We start from the raw sequence: 24,622 nt of genomic DNA, 5'->3' as shown, positions 1-24,622 counted from the left end.
ACAAGAGGAGCCAGTGAATAGACTGAGTGTTCGGGAGAACCAGCAGATAGCATTGTCATGGCAGCCAGGAGTGAGAGATGTTCCAGAGAAGAAAGAGTGGTCCACAGCCCTGGCTGTGTCTGTCCGATCAGACACATTGTCTCCATTACCATCCCGAAATGATATTTATAGATATACAACTACAGCCTAATTATATATATAATTAAAAAAATATATAATGCCCCAATTGTAATACAAAGGGAAAAAATACAAAGAAAGTATGTTTTATAGACCAAATATTTCAGTATATAAACATTGGGACAGGACTGAATGATATGATATGGTGAAGATCAGATGGCTGCTCTACTGTGTGGAATTACCATGGATGGAGTCTGCAAGTGGAGGCTGGTCCACGTGAGCTGTATCATGACTTGAATTTCCAGAATGGTGACTGTTGGAACAAAACAAAGCATGATTTTCCTGAAACTTGCATTGTAATCATGTTGCTGGAAAATTCAGTGCATAAAAAATACTTTGTATTAAGTCTAAAATCAAATCAGTCTCTAGATTACAAGAGTTATAAACAGGTTGTTGACTGCTGGTGAATGTGCAGCAGGCTGTTTGAAACTCTGTGTGGCACAGGACAATTCTTTCTTGGTCCAGTACTGTCCACTCTGTTGTAGGACCCCTAGCATTACTGGTCCTGCTGATTAAATACCAGCAAGGCACCCTGGTCGTCAGGACGAGCAAGAGCATTCTCAGAGTATTGCAGAGGAGTCCTGTGGAGTGACACACTGCAAGAGGAAAGCACGGACTCACAGGGTCAAATACCCCTCCTTAGTCTTTAGCGTTCTTGAGCCTTCAGAGCTCTGGCCAACCAAGAAATGGAAGGGAGACGACAGAATGGTGTGGTAATTGTGACCTCTGCAGAATTCTGCAGTTCTCCCTCCCTATTCAGAGAATAAGAGTTTTTCCTCTGTGTCTACATAAATTGTTCCAATCCCTTCCTTACTCCCTCAACCATAGGGTTCTTAGGTTAATGCATTAGACACAAAAATATTGCAATTCTGCTTAGCAATGGTTGTAGTCTAGTCAGTTTCCAGCCCACTTACAAATAAAATCTGTTCCTTAAAGCTGCTTCCAGGCTGATGGTTACAATGACCTAGTTCAAACTTGTATTTTAAATATTAAACCACATAATGATCTTGAAAATAACGCCTCAGTTATTCTAGGTGAGCTGTGTGGCATTTATATTGATCAGATTGGGTACAAAAGCTTTTCGCATTTCTTCCCCAAAAGACCAGTCTACTTTAAGTCACGTGACCTTGGACAAGTCACTTAAACATCTGGAACTTCAATGGCTTCATAATTAAAAAGCCTATGAGATAGGATAAATGTGAAACCCTAAAATGCTATAAGGCATGTGATATATGGTTGTTATGGACCATCGTTAAATATAGAAGACCTTGGCATGTAAGAGTAGGTAAGGTCTTTTTATGCTCAGAATAAGGACAAATGAGGAAAGTTGCTTCTCCAGTATTTCTTTCAACTGTAGTTTTTAAGTATTCCGACCATGGAAGCTCTCCTTCCATACACCTCTGTTTCATTTCATCTTTATGTTTCCCTCTTCTTTTCCCCCTGCCCAAAGGAAATGGGCACATTTGGGGTGGAGAGTAACAGTGTGAAAGAAAGGAATTAAATACAGGGCTCTGGAGGTTATGTCCGAGTGGGAGAGAATGAACACTTGCAGTTGGTTTTCAGGGGACTGTTAACATGTCTTTCCTGACTTCCCTTCCTCCCCCACTGCAGTTCTGTGAGTGAGGTCAAACCGTGAACTGAAAGCGCTGTGTGTGTTTCTTGGCAGTGACATTTAAAAGCTGGTAGGTTACCCTCTGTTTGCTTTATCTGCAAGGGATGTATATTGGCTTCCAATATGCTGAGGATTTGATTTAGACTCGTCATTCATTCCGGGAGACCCATGAAGGTCAAGGGTAATCAAGAAGGACATCAGAAGACATAATTCACAGTATGAATGTAAAGTTTTATACCCAAACTCATCCATCAATATGAGAGTGTTCTGGACTACTTGCTCAAGGCTCTATTAGATCATTCCTGCAAAAAGAATGGAGGGGAGAGGTTATACTTTGTAAATTCTATACAATGATGAAAGTAATTTTATTAACGCTTCATGCATTTTCAGTTAGGAAAAGCAAAAATATTAGATAACAAACACTGTTAAGCTGTTTTTCCATTTACAGTTCATCAGTATTTCTGTTTAAGAGAATACACACAATATGCAATCTTAGACTTCACGTGTTACAAAATAGATACACAGAAAATTGACCTTAAAATAGTTGCCAAATTTGTTCTGTTTCTGCAGTGTACCTCAGATGAATGCTCCTCTCCCGACCCCTTCTGATCCTCCCCACAAGTTCAGATTCATAATAGACTAGCAAGTTTTCTTTGACTTTTTCATAATACTTTTTTGTCCTGCACTATGTGATAATTGCATTGGCTTTTGTTTGATGTGTTTGCGTGACTTCAAAAACACTGGAGAAATTTGTCACTTTTTAAAATGGGCTCATGACCTTGGGCATATCATAGGAAAGTGTGGCAACTATCCTGTGAATTGCAGAAAGGTCTGGGAACTGGCTGCTTCCGCCAGGAGGCACTTGACCTTCCCTGGCCAGTGACATGGTGCTCCAATAATTTTGTGTTAAAGTACATTGTCTTGCTTAACTTGTGATGTGAAAAACTCACTGTGGTTTTCAGTTTTTCTAATACATTCTTTAGATTCCCTAGTAGGTCTAAAGCTTTTATTTTAGATCTTGCTTTGTGTTTATCCAACTGAACTTGAGCCTTTGAATTTTAAATTCACATAATCAATGTAACTCTTCAATTACAGCTTTCCCTGGATGCACAAAGGAACATTACACAGGGTTAAATAAGCTTTCTGAAGAAATCAATGGAAACATTGACATTTTATTTCTATAGGCTGCTATTAGAGTATTTTCCTGCATATTTGTTTTATCGAAGACTAGTTTTCTAAATCCAAGAGTGAAATTCAGAGCACTGTGTTCTCTAGATGAGTGGACGTTTGTACAGATACACAAGCAGGTTGCAGTTGAGCAGCATCCCATTCTGCCTGAGGTCCAGCAAGGAGAGGCGAGTCTTCGAGTTTCTCGGTGCTGCAGGAAGGTTGTGCTCCTGGGGGAGACATGGGAGAGGCAATGTTCTAACAGCCATATGCTCCTCAGGTAGAGGTGTCTGTTCTCTTAATCTGAAGAAGGGAAAGGATTGCCGTGCATGTGTCCTAGGCAGGCATGCAGTAGCAGCCTGTGTCCCATACACATTGTTTTCCTCTGGGTCAGCAAACCTCCTTTAGAATACCTGCTGTGAGTATTTTCGGCTCTGTGGTCTGTAAGATCTCTGTTGCAACTATTCGGCTCCCCCACTGCAGTACGAACGCAGTGTAGACTGGCCTTAAACAAGTGGGGGAGGCTGTCAGGAAAGCAGTCTTTGCAAAAAGCCAGCCACAGACTGGATTTGTTCACCTGTAGTTCGCTGACACCTGCTCTAGCTCACATCCCATCTTACTGGGTTAACTGCGTTTAGCCCCACCGTTAATGTGAGAGAAGGTACCCCGAGGCCTGGCTTCCATTCGCATAAACAGTGACCAGGTATTTAGAGATTAAGCCTTCCTAAGCACCTGTGATACCCAGGCCACTGCCTGGAGCATACCAAGGAAAGTTTTAAAACATACAGCTGAGTAATAGTTATAGCCTTGCATTGTACATTGGAGTCTAAACTCAAACTATAGCAGGTGGCAGAGCCAGACTGTCCTATCGAAGGCCAACAGTTTTTTCCTGTGTTTGGGGGCAGTGTGGTAAATGGATGGAAAAAAGAATTGAACAGAATGTATAGCTGCATGTAGGGGGCATTCTGAATATTTCATAATTCTTAGAAAGGCCCAGGTACCTACCAAAAGCAACAGGCCCTACTGGTAGCCAGCCAGGCTCTACTGGCAAGCACTCACTGGAAAGTTCTCAAATGGGAGCAGAGCACTTATATGCACATATCCATGTGTATGTGAAAATACGTACATGCACACATTTTTTCAGAAGATATCAAGACCACATGGGCTTGCCTTTGTCCATTACAAATCTTTATCTTTCTTTTTATTCCTGATTAAGAAAGCAGGACTTTGCTGAGCTTGAACCCCTACCTTCCTGCCTCTTGGTGGTCCTGCTCAGGCCCCACTGCCCCCTCCCTTGCATATCAATCTTTCCTTTGCTAAAAGCTTCCTGCCTCTCCTCCAAAGATGCTAACATCTTCCTCAGTCTAAATTAATCACCACTTACTTGAATATAACATTTTCTATTTGACCCATTAGTCATTTTCTTCAGAAAGAGTAAGTGGTCACACAGGCTAAGAAATTCAGCGGGAACCAATTTACTGCACTCTTTTAAAAAGCTTATCTTGCTGTCTTTCTCTTTTTCCCCCTCGGAATTCTAAGTTCAGCTCTATTGTGGTGTTCCAGAAATACTGCATGACAGCATCCTATAGGTCTTATAAATAATGCAATTGGCAAGTTAACCTATTTAACATACTCCCATCAAACCTCCAGGGAACAAAAGGAGCTAACTCCTGTGTTAATCTAAAACTACCTATCTGTGTTTCTCCTTTTTGAGAGTATATAGACACACACACATCTCTGTAATTTTACATTTCATTCAAAATGAATTAAAAGTTTCAATTAACAAGGAAGAAGTGGAAAATGAGAAATAAACATTAGACAGGGTGGCTGGTTGGTAAAGAGCTCTGGAAATTGGTGGTGGTGATAAAACAAGGTTTTTCTAGGCAAACTTCAGAGCTCCCCATAGGGGGGCAATTTATTTCTGTGTTCAGTAAAATTTATTGATAATAAAGAGACTTTGCTGTTTGTCTGTTCCTGCTCAGGTGTTATGTAAGGGTAACTTTCTATGATTAGATATATGGACTTTCAGAGTCTGTCCTCGAAAGCAGCCTTTATTTTTCCCCTTTGGCATCAGTAGGCCCACCTGAAGCAAGATGCCAGAAATGGAAAAAAACCTAGATCATTTTGGTGTTTTTCTGGGTTTTGTTCTCTGTCATGTTGAGACTGGGAAAGCAAAGATGGCTGTCAACCAGCAGACTCCTGCCCCCTTGGATGCTCTTGTAGCCGAGCCATCTGCCTTTGCTTCAGAATGTTGTCTGAGGCCAGAATCATCCTGGCAGTTGTCTCTGGGTCAGCACGTACAACTTAAGGACTCTGGATTTCTACGGAAGTTTCTGTGGTATTTCTTCTGCCTCCCTCTCCCCAGTCTCTGTTTTCCTTTTTTCTTCTATAATAGCATAGTTTTGTTATCTTTTGGAGCTGGTGCTGCCTGGAACAGATTTCTACCAACTTGGAGGTCTATGAGAGAATGGAAATTAGAGAAGAGTGATTAACTTCAGATAATGGTTTTTAAAAGCAGGTTTGTGTGTTTTTTAAAAAAATGAAACCTTGAGCTTAAAAGAAAAGCATTAAACTTGGAAGAAGAGAAAGATAGGTATTTATTTAATAATATTCAAATTTTTCTAGATATGTAAAAAAGAACAAAAAAATTATGAAATGATTACACCTATAGAACACTTTTCTGAAACATGTTTCTTTAATACAATATTCACTTAAAAAAGGATTTCTATGTGTATTTACAATTCATCCATCTTTATGCCTTTAATATTTACTCCTGTGACATCATGCCAGGACCTGTAATAGCCTGAGGGACGTCAAAATAAGAATAACGTAATTTCTAATTTCAAGTAGTTTAAAATCTAATAGTTGAGGTGAGTCATATCTTCAAGTCATTGTAATACAATATGGTCAGTGGCATCTATAGTCAGGTAATTTTCATCTGGTAAGATCAGGGTCAATATCTTAAAGACAGTGCTACTTTAATTATTGGTTTGTACAATATCTCATTTTTCTCTCAACATGTGTTACTTTTCTTCCTTGGTAAAGTGTTCAAATCTTTAACCCACTTAAAAAATTCAGTTGTTTGTTTTATTATTGAATTTTGAAAGTTCTTTAAATATTCTGGGTACAAGGACTTAATTGGATATATGATTTGCAAATATTGTCTTGTAGTCTGTGGCTTACCTTGTCATTCTTTTAGTGGTGTCTTTGAAGGGCAGATTTTTTTTTTTGAGAGGACATCTCTCATATTTATTGATCAGATGGTTGTTAACAATAATAAAATTCTGTATAGGGGACTCAATGCACAATCATTAATCAACCCCAAGCCTAATTCTCAACAGTCTCCAGTCTTCTAAAGCATAACAAACAAGTTCTTACATGGTGAACAAGTTCTTACATAGTGAATAAGTTCTTACATGATGAACAGTGCAAGGGCAGTCATATCACAGAAACTTTCGGTTTTGATCACGCATCATGAACTATAAACAATCAGGTCAAATATGATTATTCGTTTGATTTTTATACTTGATTTATATGTGAATCCCACATTTCTCCCTTATTATTATTATTATTATTATTTTTATAAATAAAATGCTGAAGTGGTAGGTAGATGCAAGATAAGGTAGAAAACATAGTTTAGTGCTGTAAGAGGGCAAATGTAGATGATCAGGTGTGTGCCTATAGACTAAGTATTAATACGAGCTAGACAAGGACAACAAAACATCCACGGATGCAGAAGATTTCTCTCAAAACGGGGGGGTTGAGGTTCTAAGCCTCACCTCTGTTGATCCCCAATTTCTCACCTGATGGCCCCCCTGCGACTGTGCCTGTCTTAGGTTGTTCCTCCCTTGAGGAATCTTACCCGTCTCTGGCTAACCAGTCATCTTCTGGGGCCATACAGGGAAATGTAAAGTTGGTAAGTGAGAGAGAAGCAATATTGTTTGAAAATATTTTTCTTCAACTTTTTTCAATATTTTTTTTACTTCTATGCAAATTTATGTCCTGTGGCTTCTATGCCCAGTATTTGTCTTGAGGTATCTTTACCACTTGGAAAAAATTATGATACTCGGTAATTTTGATATGAGGCACGAATTCTACTTACGGGTTGTAATTAGGAAGGAAGAAGAAAGCTAAAGAAGTAGCAGATGGAAGAAAACATGGGAAGATTATTTCTTTGACATATCTTCTTATAGTGTAACATAAGCATGTATAGGTTTTAAACTACTAATTAAATTGCGCACACACATTAACATAATAGGAATACAGTTACATAACCAAAGCAGACCTACAATTACCAGCCACATCCAGTGAAACCAAGAAAATCAGTTAGGTACCCTAGGCATTTGTGAAAACTTATCAATGATATGATGGATATTGTCTAACTGAATTTGAATAATCTGAGAAAAGGGCAGATTTTTAAGTCCATTTTATAAATGGAAGCCTTTGCCTAACCCAAGGTTACAAAGATTTTCTTGTATGTTTTTCTTTTAGAGGTTTTAAAAGGTTTTAGGTATCACACTTAGGTCAATGACCCATTTCCAGTTAACTTTTGTATATGGTAGGAGATAGGGACAGAAGTTCTTAGTGTTTTACATTTTATTTTCTGCATATACATCTTCAGTTGTTCCAGTGCTACTTAAAAAAAAAGAGGTTATTCTTTCCCTACAGAATTGCCTTTACACCTTTGTTGAAAACCAGTTGACAACATATGTGTTGGGTATATTTTTGGACTCTATTCAGTTGATCTGTGTGTCTATTTGATAGCAATACTATATTGCTTTCTACTGCAGCTTTATAATAAGTCTTGAACTTAGATAATATAAGTGTTCTGATTTTTTTTCCCCCACAGTTGTTTGAGTATTGTAGGTTCTTTGTATTTCCATATGAACTTTAGAAAGCTTGTCAGTTTCTATTAAGAAAGTCTGCTGGAATTTTGATTGAGATTGCATTAACTCTATAGATAAATTTGGGGAGAATTGACATCTTAAAGTATTCAATCTTCCAATCCATATATAAGTTATATCTTTCCATTTATTTAGGTTTTCTTTAATTTCTCTTTGCAGTATTTCTACTTTGTAGTGTACAGGTCTTGCCCATCTTTTGTCACATTTATTTCTCTAAGTAGTTCACATTATGCTATTTTAAACAGTGCTTTTAAATGTTGATTTCTAATTTCTCAGTGTTAGCATATAGGAATACAACTGTTCTTTATATATTGATCTTTATCTTCTAACCTTGTTAAACATACTACTTTTAGTAGCTTTTTGTCTTTATTCTATAGGACTTTCTACATAGACAATCATGATGTCTGCATATAAAGATAGTTCATTTCTCTCTTTCTAATCTGGATGCCTTTCTTCTTGGTTGATTGCACTGGTTAGACTTTCCAATATAATACTGAGTAAAAGTGGTGAGAGCTGCCGTCCAGGTCTTGTTCTTGATCTTAAAGGGGAAGCCTCAGTATTTCACCATTAAATATATTAGCTGATTCTCCTAGATGCCCTTTACAAGGTGAGATAGTTCTATTCCTAATTTTCTAAGAGGTTTTTTTTTTTACAGGAATGGATGCTGGATTTTGTCAAATACTTTTTCCTCATATGATTCAGTGATCATGTGGTTTTTGTTTTTTATTCTGTTAATGTGGTGAATTACATAATAATAATTAAATATGGTGAATTAGAATTAACAATTTTCAAATGTTTCATTTTTCCTGCTGTCCCAGGATCAACCCCATTTAGTCATGATATATTATCCTTTTTAGATGCTCTTGGATCTGCCTTGCTACAGTTTTGTTAAGAATGTTTGTATGTAGAGACTCTGTGGCATCTGACTACACTGATGAACGGTGACTGAAATGGGGTGTGGGGGGGACTTTGATAATAAGGGTGAATGTAATAACCACATTGTTTTTCTTGTGAAACCTTCATAAGAGTGTATATCAATGATACGTTAATAAAAATAAATAAATAAAATAATTAATATAAGAAAAATAATATTTGCATATATATATATACATGGGGACATTGGTTTTCCTTGCCATGCCTGTCTCATTTTAGAATTTGGGTAATGCTGGCCTCAGAATGAGTTACTAAATATTCTATTTAATTTTCTGTAATAATTTGTGTAAAATTGGTATTATTTTTTCTTTAGGTGTTTGCTGCAATTCTTTGGTGCCAGCATCTGAAGTTTCCCTTGTAGGAAGGTGTTTAACTATAAATTCAATTTCTTTAACAGATAAAGGGCTACTCATGCTGTCTATTTCTACTTGAGTGAGCTTTTGGTATTCTGGTATTTTATAAGAAATTTCTCTTTTACATATGTGTTGTTGAACGTATTGGCATAAAGTTGTGTATAATATTCCCATCTATTCTTTTAATATCTGTAAAACTTGCAGTGATGTTGCCCTGTTCATCACTGATATTGTTAATTTGTGTTTTCTCTCTTTTTTCCCTAATCTGTCTAGATAGTTTATTATTTTTATTGATTTCTTTTTTAAAGAACAAGCATGTGTTTTCATTGATTTGCTCTATCGTTTTTCTGTTTTCTATTTCATTGTTTTTAGTTATGATATTTGTTATTTCTTGTTTTCTGCTTATTTGGGTTTAATTTGCTCTTTTTCTGGTTATTTATTTATTTATTTATTTGTCATTAATATACAATTACATGAGCAATATTGTGGTTACTATATTCCCCCCATTATCAAGTCCCCACCGCATACCCCATTACAGTCACTGTCAATCAGTGTAGTAAGATGCTGTAGAGTCACTGCACCATGTGTGCTAATTGTAATGCTCCTTTTCCCCTTATCCCTCCCTTCCCACCCGTCCTCCCCAGTCCCTTTCCCTTTGGTAACTGTTAGTCCATTCTTGGGTTCTGTGAGTCTGCTGCTGTTTTGTTCCTTCAGTTTTTCCTTTGTTCTTATACTCCACAGATGAGTGAAATAATTTGGTACTTGTCTTTCTCTGCCTGGCTTATTTCGCTGAGCATAATACCCTCTAGCTTCATTCATGTTGTTGCAAACAGTATGATTTATTTTCTTCTTATGGCTAAATAATATTCCATTGTGTATATGTACCACATCTTTATCCATTTATCTACTGATGGACACTTAGATTGCTTTCATTTCTTGGCTATTGTAAATAGTGCTGTGATAAGCATAGGAATGCATATATCTTTTTCAAACTGGGCTGCTGCATTTTTAGGGTAAATTCCTAGAAGTGGAATTCCTGGGTCAAATGGTATTTCTATTTTGAGCTTTTTGAGGAACCTCCATACTGCTTTCCACAGTGCTTGAACTAATTTACATTCCCACCAGCAGTGTAGGAGGGTACCCCTTTCTCCACAACCTCGCCAACATTTGTTGTTGTTCGTCTTTTGGATGGTGGCCATTCTATCTGGTGGGAGGTGATATCTCATTGTGGTTTTAATTTGCACTTCTCTGATGATTAGCAATGTGGAGCATCTTTTCATGTGCCTGTTGGCCATCTGAATTTCTTATTTGGAGAAGTGTCTGTTCAGCTCCTCTGCACATTTTTAATTGGCATATTTGCTTATCAAATATGTGATTTATGAATATATTCTCCCATACTGTAGAATGCCTTTTTCTTCTACTGACAGTGTCCTTTGCTGTACAAAAGCTTTTTAGTTTGATATAGTCTCACTTGTTCATTTTTGCTTTTGTTTCCCTTGCCTGGGGAGATGATGTTCATGAAGAAGTTGCTCATGTTTATATTCAAGATAATTTTGCCTATGTTTTCTTCTAACAGTTTTATGGTTTCATGACTTACATTCAGGTCTTTGATCTACTTAGAGTTTACTTTTGTGTATGGAGTTAGGCAGTAATCCAGTTTCATTCTCTTACAAGTAGCTGTCCAGTTTTGCCAACACCAGCTGTTAAAGAGACTGTCATTTCCCCATTCTATATCCATGGCTCCTTTATCATATATTAATTGACCATGTATGCTTGGGTTAATATCTGGACTCTCTAGTCTGTTCCACTGGTCTATGAGTCTGTTTTTTCTGCCAGTACCAAATTGTCTTGATTACTGTGGCTTTGTAATAGAGCTTGAAGTTGGGAAATGAAATCCCCCCTGCTTTGTTCTTCCTTCTCAGGATTGCTTTGGCTATTTGGGGTCTTTTCTTGTTCCATTTGAATTTTAGAACTATTTTTTCCAGTTTGTATAAGAATGCTATTGGTATTATGATACGGACTGCATTGAATCTGTACATTGCTTTAGGCAGAATGGCCTTTTTGGAAATATTAATTCTTCCTACCCAAGAGCATGGGATGAATTTCCACTATTAGTGTCCTCTTCAATTTCTCTTAAGAATGTCTTATAGTTTTCAGGGTATAGGTCTTTCACTTCTTTGGTTAGGTTTATTCCTAGGTATTTTATTCTTTTTGATGCAATTGTGAATGGAATTGTTTTCCTGATTTCTCTTTCTGCTAGTTCATCATTAGTGTATAGGAAAGCAACAGATTTCTGTGTATTTAATTTTGTATCCTGCAACTTTGCTTAATTCAGATATTAGTTCTAATAGTTTGGGAGTGGATTCTTTAGGGATTTTTATGTACAATATCATGGCATCTGCAAACAGTGGCAGTTTGACTTCTTCCTTACCAATTTGGATGCCTTTTATTTCTTTGTGTTGTCCGATTGCTGTGGCTAGGACCTCCAGTACTACGTTGAATAAAAGCTGGAGAGTGGGCATCCTTGTCTTATTCCTGATCTTAGAAGAAAAGGTTTCAGCTTTTCGCTGTTAAGTATAATGTTGACTGTGGGTTTTTCATGTATGGCCTTTATTCTGTTGAGGTACTTGCCCTCTATACCCATTTTGTGGAGAGATTTTATCATGAATGGATGTTGAATTTTGTTGAGTGCTTTTTCAGCATCTATGGAGATGATCATGTGGTGTTTGTCCTTTTTGTGAATGTGGTGGATGATGTTGATGGATTTTCAAATGTTGTACTGTCCTTGTATCCCTGGCATAAATCCTACTTGATCATGATGGATGATCTTTTTGATGTATTTTTGAATTCAGTTTGCTAATATTTTGTTGAGCATTTTTGTATCTATGTTCATCAGGGATATTGGTCTGTAGTTTTCTTTTTTGTGCTGTCTTTGCCTGGTTTTGGTATTAGAGTGATGCTGGATTCATAGAATAAGTTTAGAAATATTCCCTTCTCTTCTATTTTTTTGGTGAACTTTAAGGAGAATGGGTATTATGTGTTTTCTGAATGTCTGATAAAATTCAGTGGTGAATCTCTCTGGTCTGGGGGTTTTGTTCTTGGGTAGTTTTTGATTATCAATTCAATTTCATTGCTGGTAATTGCTCTGTTTAAATTTTCTGTTTCTTTCTGGGTAAGTCTTGGAAGGTTGTATTTTTCTAGAAAGTTCTCCTTTTCAAGGTTATCCGGTTTGCTAGCATATAGTTTTTCATAGTATTCTCTAATAATCTTTGTATTTCTGTGGTGTCCGTAGTGATTTTTCCTCTCTCATTCTGATTTATGTTGATGTGTGTAGATTCTCTTTTTCTCTGCCTGAGACTGGCTAGGGGCTTATCTATTTTGTTTATTTTCTCAAAGAACCAACTCTGGTTTCATTGATTTTTTTCTATTGTTTTATTCTTCTCAATTTTATTTATTTCTTCTCTGATCTTTATTATAGTCCCTCCTTCTGCTCACTTTGGGCTTCCTTTTCCAGTTTCAATAATTGTGAATTTACACTATTCATTTGGGGATTGTTTTTCCTTCTTTAAATAGGCCTAGATTGCTATATACTTTCCTCTTTGAACTGCCTTTGCTGCATCCCAGAGAAGTTGGGGCATGGTGCTGTTGTTTTCATTTTTGTCTCCATACATTGCTTGATCTCTGTTTTAATTTGGTCATTGATCTATTGATTATTTAGGAGCATGTTGTTAAGCTTCCATGTGTTTGTGAACCTTTCTGTTTTCTTTGTACAATCTATTTATAGTTTTATACCTTTGTGATCTGAGAAGTTGGTTGGTACAATTTCAGTGTTTTTCAATTTACTGAGGCTCTTTTTGTGGCCTAGTATGTGGTCCGTTCTGGAAAATATTTCATGTGCACTTGAGAAGAATGTGTATCCTGCTGCTTTTGGGTGGAATGTTCTATAGATGTCTATTAGGTCCATCTGTTCTAATGTGTTGTTCAGTGCCTCTGTGTCCTTACTTATTTCCTGTCTGGTTGATTTGTCCTTTAGAGTGAGTGGTGTGTTGAAGTCTCCTAAAATGAATGCATTGCATTCTATTTCCTCCTTTAATTCTGTTAGTATTTTTTTGGTTTCTTAAGGTGGCAGCTGAAATGATTTGTTGATGGCTTTCTTCTTCACTAATTAAGGTGATTAGTCCTATAATTTTCTCTCCAACCAACACTTTGTCTGTATCCCACAGCTTTTTCATACTGTATTTTTAATGCTTTCATACTTTCTAATTTCATCTTGCTTTCTTTTTTGGCCCATTGGTTATTTAGATGTGTGTTATTTAGTATCACAATTTTCCAAAATTTTCCACATACGTTTTTGCTATAGATTTCTTTTAATTCCATTGTAATCAGTGAACATGTTCCTATGATTTTAATTCTTTTAAATTTGGCACTTGTATGGGCCAAATATTATCTATATTGGTAAATATTCTGTGTACACTTGAAAAGAATATGCATTCTGCTATTTGTAGGTGATGTGTCCTGTAAATGTCAAGTAAACTGTCCTTTATATATTTACTGACTTACTGTCTTCTTGTTCTATAAATTCTTGAAGAAGGATTTTGAAATATCTTACTGTAACTATAATTTTTGTCTATTTTCTCTTGTCAGTTTTTGCTTTCTATGTTTGGAAGTTCTGTTGTTTGTTGTATAAAAGTTTGATTGTTATTTCTTCTTGATTCACCTTTTTGTTATTATAAAATGATTTTATTAATCACTAGTGATTGTTTTGCTCTGTAATCAACTTTTTCTGATATTAATATAGCTACACTTTCATTTTTTTTTTTTTTTGCATCGCATGTTTTTCTTTTTTCTTTTTTCTTTTTACCTACTTATGTCTTCAGACTTAATGTGGATTTCTTGTTAAAGGTGCTTTTTTGGTGTTTTGCTTTTTAATCTAATCTAACAATCTGCCTTTTAATTGGGAGGTTTAAACTATTTACACTTAAATGTGATATTGGTGGAATGTGATTCCACCAATGTGGATTGGGTGGAAACATAGTGTTTAGAGGTATATATGTATTAAATATGTGGTATTTGTCTTTGTTGATCCTCTTTGTCTTCCTCTTTGGGGGATTCTTTTGGACAAATTGAATATTTTTCACTTAAAAGTTTTGTTGTGCTACTTAGTGATTGCTTTAAGCTGCATATTTTCATCTTTACTTCATTGTAGTCGACCTTCAAGCAATATATATTATTACCTAATAATATACATAATAGAGTAACATTAATATTATTCATATGAAATAATAGTTTCATTTTAAATAATCATTTAGACTTTAAGGACTTAAGTAATAAAATAAAGCTTTTATCTAAAGTAGTTGCCATTTCATGTGCTCTTCATTCCTTTTTATAGATATATATTCCATCTGGTGTCATTTTCCTTCTGCTTTAAGGATTTATTTTACCATTTCTTGTATGAAGTGTCTGTTGCTAATGAATCTTTCAATGTTATTATGGCTGAAAAAAACTTTATTTCTCTTCATTTTTGAAATATGTTTTCACTGAGTATCTAATTCTAGGTTGATAGTTTTCTCTTAAAGTATTTAAAAGATTTTGCTCTGTTTTGTATTTCATTGTTTTTGACATGAGATCTGATATACTTTTATTTGTTCCTCTGTACATAAGGTTTTTGTGTTTTCCTATGACTGATTTTTAAGATTTTTTTCTTTATCACTGGTTTAATAATTTGATTATGTGTCACAGTATAATTTTCCAAGTGTTTCTCATGCTTTGAGTTTATTGAGCTCCTTGAAACTGTGGTTTTAGAGTTTTCATTAACTTTGGGTATTCTGTTTGGTCTTCTAATAATCTTCCATGTGTTTACTTGTCACTTTTTCCTCTAGCTTTTTGAATATGTAGAATAAAGGTGTAATAACTATCTTAGTGTCCTATTAATGCTATAGATCAGGTATGGTACTATAGAGTATTATACTGTGTCATTTTAGGTCTTTGTGTTGTTTGAATTTTCTCATTAATCCTTTGTTTGCCTGGCAAATTGTTTTTTAGAATTAATATGGGGCTGGAAATTTTAGCTTGTTGGGGCTGGAAATTTTTTATTTAGAAATAGTTTTGAATCATTTTTTGAGACTTTGATTTGACCCTGTTGTGTCTTGCTTTTAAGAGTTAATGGGTATGACCAGAGTAGCATTTAGTAACATTTAGGAAAAGTTTTCCCTACTCTAGAGGTAAAATGCTCTGAAATACTTTTTCTGAGGTCCTTTAACTTGTGAGCTTTTCCACTTTGGCTGGTGGAAACAAATTATTCCTGGCCCTCTGTGATTACCGGGGATCATTTTCTTTAACCTTCTGGTGAGTTTCCCCTGGCCTAGGGTATTTCCATATGAGTTTGCTGATGAGTACTCACCTGAAGACTTGAAAGGATCCTCTGAGAATCTCCAGTATGCTCTCTCCTTGACGATGTATGCTGTTCAGTGCCCTGCTCTGTGAGCTCCATAGCTTCCTTGGCTTCCATCTGCATCTCCTAAACTCAGAGAGATGCATAAGCTCACCTGGGTTGCCTGTCACTGCACCATGGCCTGGAAGCTCTCTCTAGGCCTTAAGATGGGGCCACTATAAGACTGACTTGTTTGTTTTCTCTCTCTCTCAAGGATCACACATTTTAGTCTCCTGACATTCAGTAATCTTGAGAGTATTTTAATATAATGTGTGTGTGTGTGTGTTTATTTCAGGTGGGAGGTAAATCTGGTTCCTGTTACTTCATCGTAGTTAGAAGTTAACACATTTATTAGACCAATTGACAAGCTCCTATTGGTCACAGAGGCTCTGTTTATTATGTTTCAATCTTTTAAAAATATATGTACTTCTTTTTATGCTGTTGATATTAATGTGCCTTCAAGTTCACTGATTTTTCTCTCCTCTGTCTAATCTATTAGTTCTACCCAGTGAATGCTTTATTTCACATATTATGTAACTTATGTTTAGAAATTTCATCTTTTATAGCTGTTACTTCTTTCTGTGTTATATTCATGTTTTAAGTCCTTAAGTATTTTAAGTATTTTCATTAAAGCTGTTAAAAATTTTTTTTGCTAAATTTCCCAATTCCATGTCCATTCCTGGAGCATGTTTAGATCCTGCCATTTTGGTACTGTGACCAGCAAATTACAGCAGTCTCAACCTTTCTGAGACTTGATGTCTGCTCCTTCATGTCAGTGAGAATGCTGGGTTCTGTTCACAGTCTCTTTCTCTGTGTTCTATTCTGGAAATTGCCTCCAAGTAAATAGCCATGTGCATTGGAAGACTCACCTCGTTTGTTTCCTTTCTTCCTGGCATCACAGTCCTGCACTACCTGCTAAGTTTAAAAACAGTTGCTTCCTTTATTTATCCAGATTTCTAGTTGTTTGCAGTGGGAGGGTAATTCTGAGCCCTGTTGGTCTTTCACTGTGGGAAACAGAAAGTCATTTGATTAATTTTTAATTATGTATCTGCATGCATGAATATATACAATATTTGTCTTGGTTCTATTTGCTCTTATTAGAATGAAAGCTCAGTAAAGTCTAGGCTATGTTTACAGTACCTAGAATAGTGTCTGGTTCTGTTCCTAGAACCTTGAACCTCAGACCTACCACTAGTAGGTACTCAGTAAATATTTATGAAATTCTTCAATGTCATTGTCATCACATTATAGTCAGTAAGTTTCTTCAGAAATAGATTTCTATCCTTTTTTGCACATGATTACTAATTCACCTTTACCTCTAAATGCCCTCAGATTAAGTTCTTAGCTGCAGATGCTTTGCAGAAATCTATTTTCTCTTTTTTAAAAGCTACAAAGCCAAAATTTTGGCTGATTATTGAGAAAGTTGGAGCTGAGTAGAGGAAGTATGTGCATTTAATGGCCTATTATCTTCTTGCAAATTCTAAAACATTCACATACAAATTGTTTTTATGTCTTTAATGGAGATACCAGTAAGTACATTGGCAGAAGTATGATCAAAATTCCATCAGCCCATTTTGAAAGGAATGCAGAATAAGTATGAGAAGTTCTTTCTTTCAGGAGAGTTCACCTAAATGGGATCTCAAATTAAGTCAGAATGGGAGGGAAGATTCCAAGCAGAGGAAAGCATGAGCATAGGCACCCAGTCTTTCATCTGTGGAATGTTGAGGAACTGCATGCATTCTCTTGAAGTCTCATTGAGCATCCAGATAGACATGTCCAGTGTGCTGTTGGATGAGTCTTAGGGATTAGTCAAGAAGGGAGCTAAGGACTGGGCCAGCACATAGGTTAAAGCTAAACTCTGACATAGGAAGAGCTTTTTTGTGTGTGGACGGGGTCTGTGTAGATATATATATAGAGAGTATGAAGAGCTGTGTGCTAAAGTGGGTCCTTGAGAGAGACACCAATCTATAAGGGTTGGCGGGTAAAGAGGATTCAGAAAACAGACCTGGTCAGAGAGGTTTAGTGAGAATCAGGGGAGAGTGGGCTATTGTTAAAAGGCATATTGTTGGTCTCAAAGCGTGATTCACAAATAAGTGGCCCTAGAATTACTTGGCATAGGCAGCAAGTAGTGCTTATAAAAAGACATATATTTGGGCCTTCACTAAATCTTCTGAAGTGTAAAGTTTCTGTGAGTATGAACCAAAGAATTTTTCAGAAAAATAAAATTATGAGCTACTGGATAACAGTTTCAAGAAAGAAACTCACCAACTAGTTAAATATAAAAGAAGGCACTAGTTCAATTGGACTGTAAAAGTATCTACAATTCTGGACTTTCCAAGGATATTCCTAGATCTTCATTCTGTTGCAACTAGGGTTGCCTTTTGCCAAATTTCCTCGAAACTCATTAATATGTTAACATAATGAACATTCTTTGAATGAATGAATAAATCATTTTAAAAATGAAAGATTTTGAATATTATAACAACTAATTTGGCATATTAGGAAGAAGAAAAAAGCTTAAAGGAAGGAGAGAGAGAGGGACAAGAACCATCTTTGGACCAGCTCATTTTCATGCTTTGAATTTGCTGATGATCATGCAGTCACTCCTCAAAAATGGAAATGAACCTGGCCTCCATTACTTTGCAAAATCTGTTCAGTTCATTCAGTTAACATTTTCTAAGGGTTTTCTATGTATCTGTCTTTTAATATTGTCTATTAGGTACATCCAAATATACTTGTAAATACAGTAGAATTTACCTATCTGTGCTTATTATGTTCAGAAGTTTAAAGGTGTGTCGGAGAGGCTCAGGGGTATTACACTTACTATCCTCCTGGAGGTTTTAACACTGCAGATCTATTTTTTTTTTCTATTACAGTGTATTTTTTTTCTGTCTAGGATAATAAAAACCAATAAATATTTTGGGAAAGAGCATATTTCTCATAAGGTCACTCAAATAACCATAGATAGTATTCATAACATTTCCCATAATTTTTCTTTAATGAATTAGTATAAATCCACACTTACTAAATAAGTAATAAAACTTATTTTTTTGTAAAATATGTGATTTCAAAAGTTTGGCTGGAAACTGACATTTTCCTAGAATAATTCTATACTGGAAATAAATGGGAAACTATTAGTCGCTTAGTAGAATTCAGTTCAACAGATTTAGTTGTATAGGTTGTTTATGGACTAAGAATACCAAAGGGTCAAGTTGGGGTACAGATTTAACCTTGCTCCTTTACCCAAACCACATTTATCCAGCAGAAATTTCCTTTATTGAATTCATACAAAGGTGCTATACAGGCTAGCAGGAGCCCTAGTATAATTTCATTTTTACAACTCCACTGCAATATAGATATTCTGTTAGAATCTGGATACTTTTTGCTTTAAAGAAGGAGTTTTTCTATAGAAAATGAAAACTCTATTGCTCATTCATCAACAAAACAAAACACCCATAATATTAAGTGGCAGCTTGTATATTAACAAATAAAAGTAAATATAGTGAAATACAAGACCTAACTCCTATATATCATTTGTATTTTTTTAAAATGGAGGAAAGCTCAAAGGATTTGCCCACAATAGTCTATTCAATAAATTATTGATTATCATAATTAATCTCAGTCAATGGTAAAGGAAAAAGATAAAGATAGACAGGAAACCTTAGAGGAGGGAAACCCTTCTAGTTGGTCGATACCTTGTAGAAAGAAAAAGTTTAATCTGATAAAGATGACAGAAAAGAAATCACTTTCTATGCCCCTTGGTGTAAACTTTTGATCACGGTCTATATTTGCCTGTCTGCTGTCAGAGATTAGATACTGAACTACTAACACCATTTATCTTGAATGTGGTCAGCTTTAGAGGTATTGGCAACAAGAGCCCCCATTACATGGTGTCAGCTGGTATGAAATTAGTTATTTGATTCTCTTAAAAAATTTTTTAAATTGAAGTATAGTTGACATATTATACTAGTTTCAGGTGTACAACAGAGTGATTTGACATTTATATGTATTACAAAATGCTCATCATGGTAAGTGTAGTTACCATCTGTCACCATACTGTTATTATAATATTATTAATAAATGGACAGACATACCATGTCCATGAATTGAAATAATTAATATTGTTAAATGTCCACAGTACCCAAAGCAATCATTAGATTCAGTGCAGTCTCTATCAAAATATCAAACATTTTTTGTTGAACTAGAACAAATAATCCTAAATTGTGTGTGGAACCACAAAAGATAACGAATCACCAAAGGAGTCTTGAGAAAGAAGAACCAAGTTGGAGGTATCACACTCTCATGAATCAAATTATACTGCAATGCTGTAATAATCAAAATAGCATGATACAGGCACCAAAATAGTCACATTCCACAAATGGAATGGTTATTTGATTCTCTTTTGATGGAATTTATAGCTTTTGTATTCCCAAAGTTCACATTTAGCATAGGCATTCAGGTTAGTGGTCCATAGCTTTCTTGTCTTCCTGTGAGAGGGACTTCGAGTTCCCTAATTCTGACAGTTGCTTTTTATGGCATTTTTAGAGTGTGAAGCAGCAGTCTGACTGCTGACTCTTATGGTTTGCTTAAGGAATTTATCTGAGAATGAACAGTGTTTCAAGTAAGTTGGAGAGGGTGATGTTGAGAACTAATTTAAAATACCTTCAATTTGATGATCATGATGATGATGATGGTTGCCAATAGCAACAGTAACAAAAAAAGAATTTATAGTTTATTATTTTATTTTAATCTGGCTATGATCCTTGGCTCTACATAACGTAAGGAATATTGAGTAAAATGGAAGTCTTAGCTTCTACTCTCTTGGTTGGTTATAAAATAGAAGACATGAATTGCTGGTGTTATTTCAAGAAATTCTAATACATTATACTCTGCCAACTGGATAAATTAAAAATGTGATTTATGTTTTATAGTGCCAATAGATCTGATAAATAGCAGTTGTTTTTTAATAAGAAGTATTTGTCTGCATTTTATATACAACTTGTATAGCCAGTGGTTTTTGTCAGCTACACTTGCCAATTTTATTAGTTCACTTTAGGATTTTTGGAGAACTTTGTATTAAAAAAATCTGTACCTTGGGGGATAGTTTTGCATATAGCTTTCTTTGTTATTTAATGAAAACTTGCCTAGGGATTTAAGTCCCAACATACATTATTATAAAAATATTATCCACTTGATTATTTCAACATGAGCTTTTTAAGGAATAAATTAAGGGGAAAAAGAGCATAATCTCTAGTAAAGAAGTTTGAAGCTTTATATTTTTTGGTGAGTGAGGGAAGGATATTAAATGTAAATGGATCAGGAGACTGGTGATCAGGGGGAAAAGAATATGGAATTAGGCATCAGGAGACCAAGTTCATAGTTCTGGTTCTCAGTAACTAGCCATGTGATCTTAGATGAGTTACTTAACTTCTCTGAGCTTCATTTTTCTTATCTGTAAAATGTGGTGATTTATTTGGGCATTTCTCAGCTCTCCAATTCTAGAATCCTGTGTTCCACTGGAAATCCTAGTTACGGCTTTCCAGTTCAAAGCTGTTTGTGTGGCAGCTAGAAAGCAGCCATCTTAAAGTTAGCCAATGAAAACTAATGGAATAAAAGATGGTTGTTGCTCAAGTGGACCCTCCAGATTTAAAACTATCATGAAATAAGTGTGACTGTGGAAAAAGTATATTGTGAGAAAAGAAAAATCAAGGAATGTTGATATTTATTCATCCAAATGGCCCACTTACTCCTGTCAGGATTTAATAAGTTGTATTTTTATTTCATTTTAGATTTCGTACTTCATAGTTTAAAGTTGAGCTGATGGCATTTCCTTGTGAGAAAGAAGGGGAATGCCTTGACAGGATGGACCAAGGACCTTTTTAAGGCCCATCATGTGAGAATGACCAGGTGGGACAGCAGGTGGAGAGATTGCCTGGCAATCCCTTTGCTTTTCTTTCTGATTCTGTCCTGCTATTATTGCATTTTTGGAGCTAAAGATGGACAACAGAGAAAACAAATCGAAAAGCAAGACAAGGATGCAATACAAGAGGTTTTCACATTTCCTGGCTCAGCATTTAATGACTGGGTAATAATAACAATAAAAAGACCACAGATGGGAGGAAACAGGTTACATGGTTGCATTCCAACAAATCGTCACGGTGCCGGACAGGCAGACACAGAGCTAGAAAACCAAGGCAAACCCTCAGATGATACTAGAATGGGGAACTCATCTGGTTAGTTACTTTGAAAGTCATGCATAGCTGTACCAGCCACAGCAAGCCCCTCAAAAACACATAATAAAAAATACACTGCAACTTGATACTAAACAATAGACAGAATCTGTAACTTACATTTAAAATAAAAGACAATCTTTTAAAAATGGTTTTTCCAGATTACTTGAAGAAGAATAATTTCAGAAGTACAAAATGTAGATCACCAACACTTTTAAAGTAACTTGTGTCACTGAATGGATAAAGCATATAATTCTACTAAAGCACAAGAGAAAGCTGCTTTTTGCTCACATTTTCTGTTACAGATTCTCTCCTGGGTATATCCTAACTGAATAAAAAGTATGAGCAATCATTGTCACCAAACTAGTTTTCCACTCATAGTTTCAATGTATCTTTGGGGGTAATGTGTTGGGTGACTTGTAGGATTCACTGAGCCATGTCAAAATCATGTACTAGGTCAAGCTCATAAACTGCATTTTACTATTAGGAAAGACAGAACATAAAATACGCACACTTGGTAATATCTTTTGCCTGGAAAGCAGACATTTAGCCTGTCACATGTTTAGATGATTTTTAGTTGAGCAGGTAAGACCATTTCCCATCTGTGACTGTTGCCCTTTGCTCAGAGCAGCCAGTAGCCTGTCAATGAAGTAGCTATCTTTCTAAATCCATGGCCCATTTTGAAAATTTGATTATTTTTTTGCCTTTTCTGAAGTTATTTGAAATCCCAAAGTGCTTTTCTAAAAAGAGATTTTATCTTTTAGAGTTGAGTTAGGTTCAGCAAAACTGAGGGCAAAGTCCACAAATTTCCCATATACCTCTTGCCATTCCCTCCCCCACAGCCTTCCCCATTATCAGCATCCCCCACCACAGTGGTACATTTGTTACAGTGATGACCTTACATTGACACATCATAATCAACAAACTTCATAGTTTACATTAGGGTTCAATCTTCATATTGTACATTCTGTGGGTTTGGACAAATGTGTAATGATACGGTGTCACACAGAATAGTTTCACTGCCCTTAAAATCCTCTTATGTGCTCTACCCCTTTCTTCCCCTTCTTCAGCCGCTGATCTTTTTGCTATCTCCATAGTTTTGCTTTTTCCAGCATGACATATATAGTTACCTTATGTACAGGAATCATACAGTATGTCGTTGCCTTTTCAAATTGGCTTCTTTCACTTAGTAATAAGCATTTAAGTTTCCTCTGTGTCTTTTCATGGCTTGATAACTCATTTCTTTTTAGTGCTGAATAATATTACATTGTCTGGATGTACCAGTTTATTTATCCATTCACCTAACTAAAGGACATCTTGGTTGCTTCCAAGTTTTGGAAATTACTAATAAAGCTGCTATAAATATCCACGTGCAGGTTTTTGTGTAGACCTAAGTTTTCAACTCCTTTTGGTAAAGGCTGAGGACAGTGATTGCTACATTGCATGTTGAGGGTGTATTTAGTTTAATAAGCTGCCAAAACTGTCTTCCAAAGTAGCTGTACCATTTTTCAAACCCTCCAGCAATGAATGAGAATTCTTGCTTCACATCCTCACCAGCATTTGGGTGTCGTCAGTGTCAAAGCACTTTTAATTGTAAAAAATAAAAGAAATTAAAGAAAGGCAATTTTTTTCTCATACAATTTTTAATGAAATATAATTCACGTAATAAATTCACCCTTTTAAAGTGTGCTATTCGGTTTTTAGTATATTCACATTAATCCAGAACATTTTCATCATTTCAGAAAGAAACCCCCTACCTATTAGCAATCTTTCTCCATTTCGACGTCCCCTCAGTCAAAGTAGGGGAAATTTAAGAAACAGATTATATTTTAATTTTGTCATGTGGGTATTTATACATACTCATGTAAGTGCTATATTTTAATTACATGGTAACTATACAAGCATTGATTCTGTTTAGTGGCCCTTTCCTGGTAGAGCAGTAGGGGGACATAGCATAGATTACTTTCAATGTCAGTAAGTGGAGTTGCTTTTATTTCATTACTGTATGTACAAAAAACATGCCAACCCCCTTCTCCGACCCTCAGAAAAAGAATGTGTCATTCTGACTGTCAGCAGAGCTTGCTGCCCCTTTTGAGCTCCCTTCTTTGTATAAATTGCTGGGGTTCAGTGTATATGGTTGGAAATTGTTCTTTTCTCATTGCCACTTTTTCCATTCCTGGCCAAGTGCTTTTGCTCGGAGGTGATACATAAATGTAGTAAGAATCTAACTGATGATTAAATTTCACCTCAACTGGTGAAAAAAAAATCCAGCTTTCAAAACCATTTTGAATATTCCCTGGTGAGTGAGTGAGATCTGTTTGGTGCTTTAAACCTCCCCTAAGCTACATATTTTTCTGTATCTTTTTCTGCCAACAGAAAGGTTCAGACAGATGTGTTTACCTTTTGGTGGAATAGCTTCGTTAGTTTTCTCCTTGTTCCCCTAAGAGGGGTGGTGCAGGCCAGAAAAGGGACAGAGAAGATTAGGGTGCCAGGATGCCGGAGCTGAGGAACTTGGGAAAGAAAGCGGGAAACCTCCTCTGTGTGCTTGCTTCTGATAGTCTGAAACTGTAGCTTCTTTTAATCACCATTGCCTTTCAAGTGCTTTTTGTGAGACAGATGATCTGAGTTGAGCTTGTTTATAAGCATGTTAGAACCCAAGATTACTGAGAAGCCGGAGCATAAAAACAAGGGACTTATCCTCTACTTTATCTGAATGGCCTCCCGAGGAAGTTAAGAGGGCAAACAGCTGCGTTACTGGGGCTGGGCCCAGGGGCTCCACAGAGAACTATTTATCTTGCAAAAACCTTGCTGCAGAT

At 36.0% G+C, this 24,622-nt stretch overlaps 1 protein-coding gene across 13 annotated transcripts in view; it reads left to right on the top strand.

The window, feature by feature from the left end:
• The window catches only part of ARHGAP28 (Rho GTPase activating protein 28), a 174,386-nt gene that overhangs the window by 74,166 nt on the left and 75,598 nt on the right, over positions 1–24,622 (top strand). For 3 of the 13 annotated variants that reach the window (XM_073212823.1, XM_073212822.1, XM_073212821.1), the window contains one exon: positions 21,366–21,483. The exons of the other annotated variants lie outside the window; for them this stretch is intronic. In XM_073212823.1, coding sequence (XP_073068924.1) covers positions 21,476–21,483 — 8 coding nt within the window. In that variant the 5' untranslated portion in view covers positions 21,366–21,475. The remainder of the gene's footprint in view (positions 1–21,365; positions 21,484–24,622) is intronic. 13 annotated transcript variants of the gene reach the window in all.

This window comes from Manis javanica, chromosome 9, assembly GCF_040802235.1.
Source record: "Manis javanica isolate MJ-LG chromosome 9, MJ_LKY, whole genome shotgun sequence".
Taxonomy (NCBI): Eukaryota; Metazoa; Chordata; class Mammalia; order Pholidota; family Manidae; genus Manis; species Manis javanica.
The sequence above is the reverse complement of the archived record's forward strand: the minus strand, read 5'-3'. Positions and strand labels throughout refer to the sequence as shown.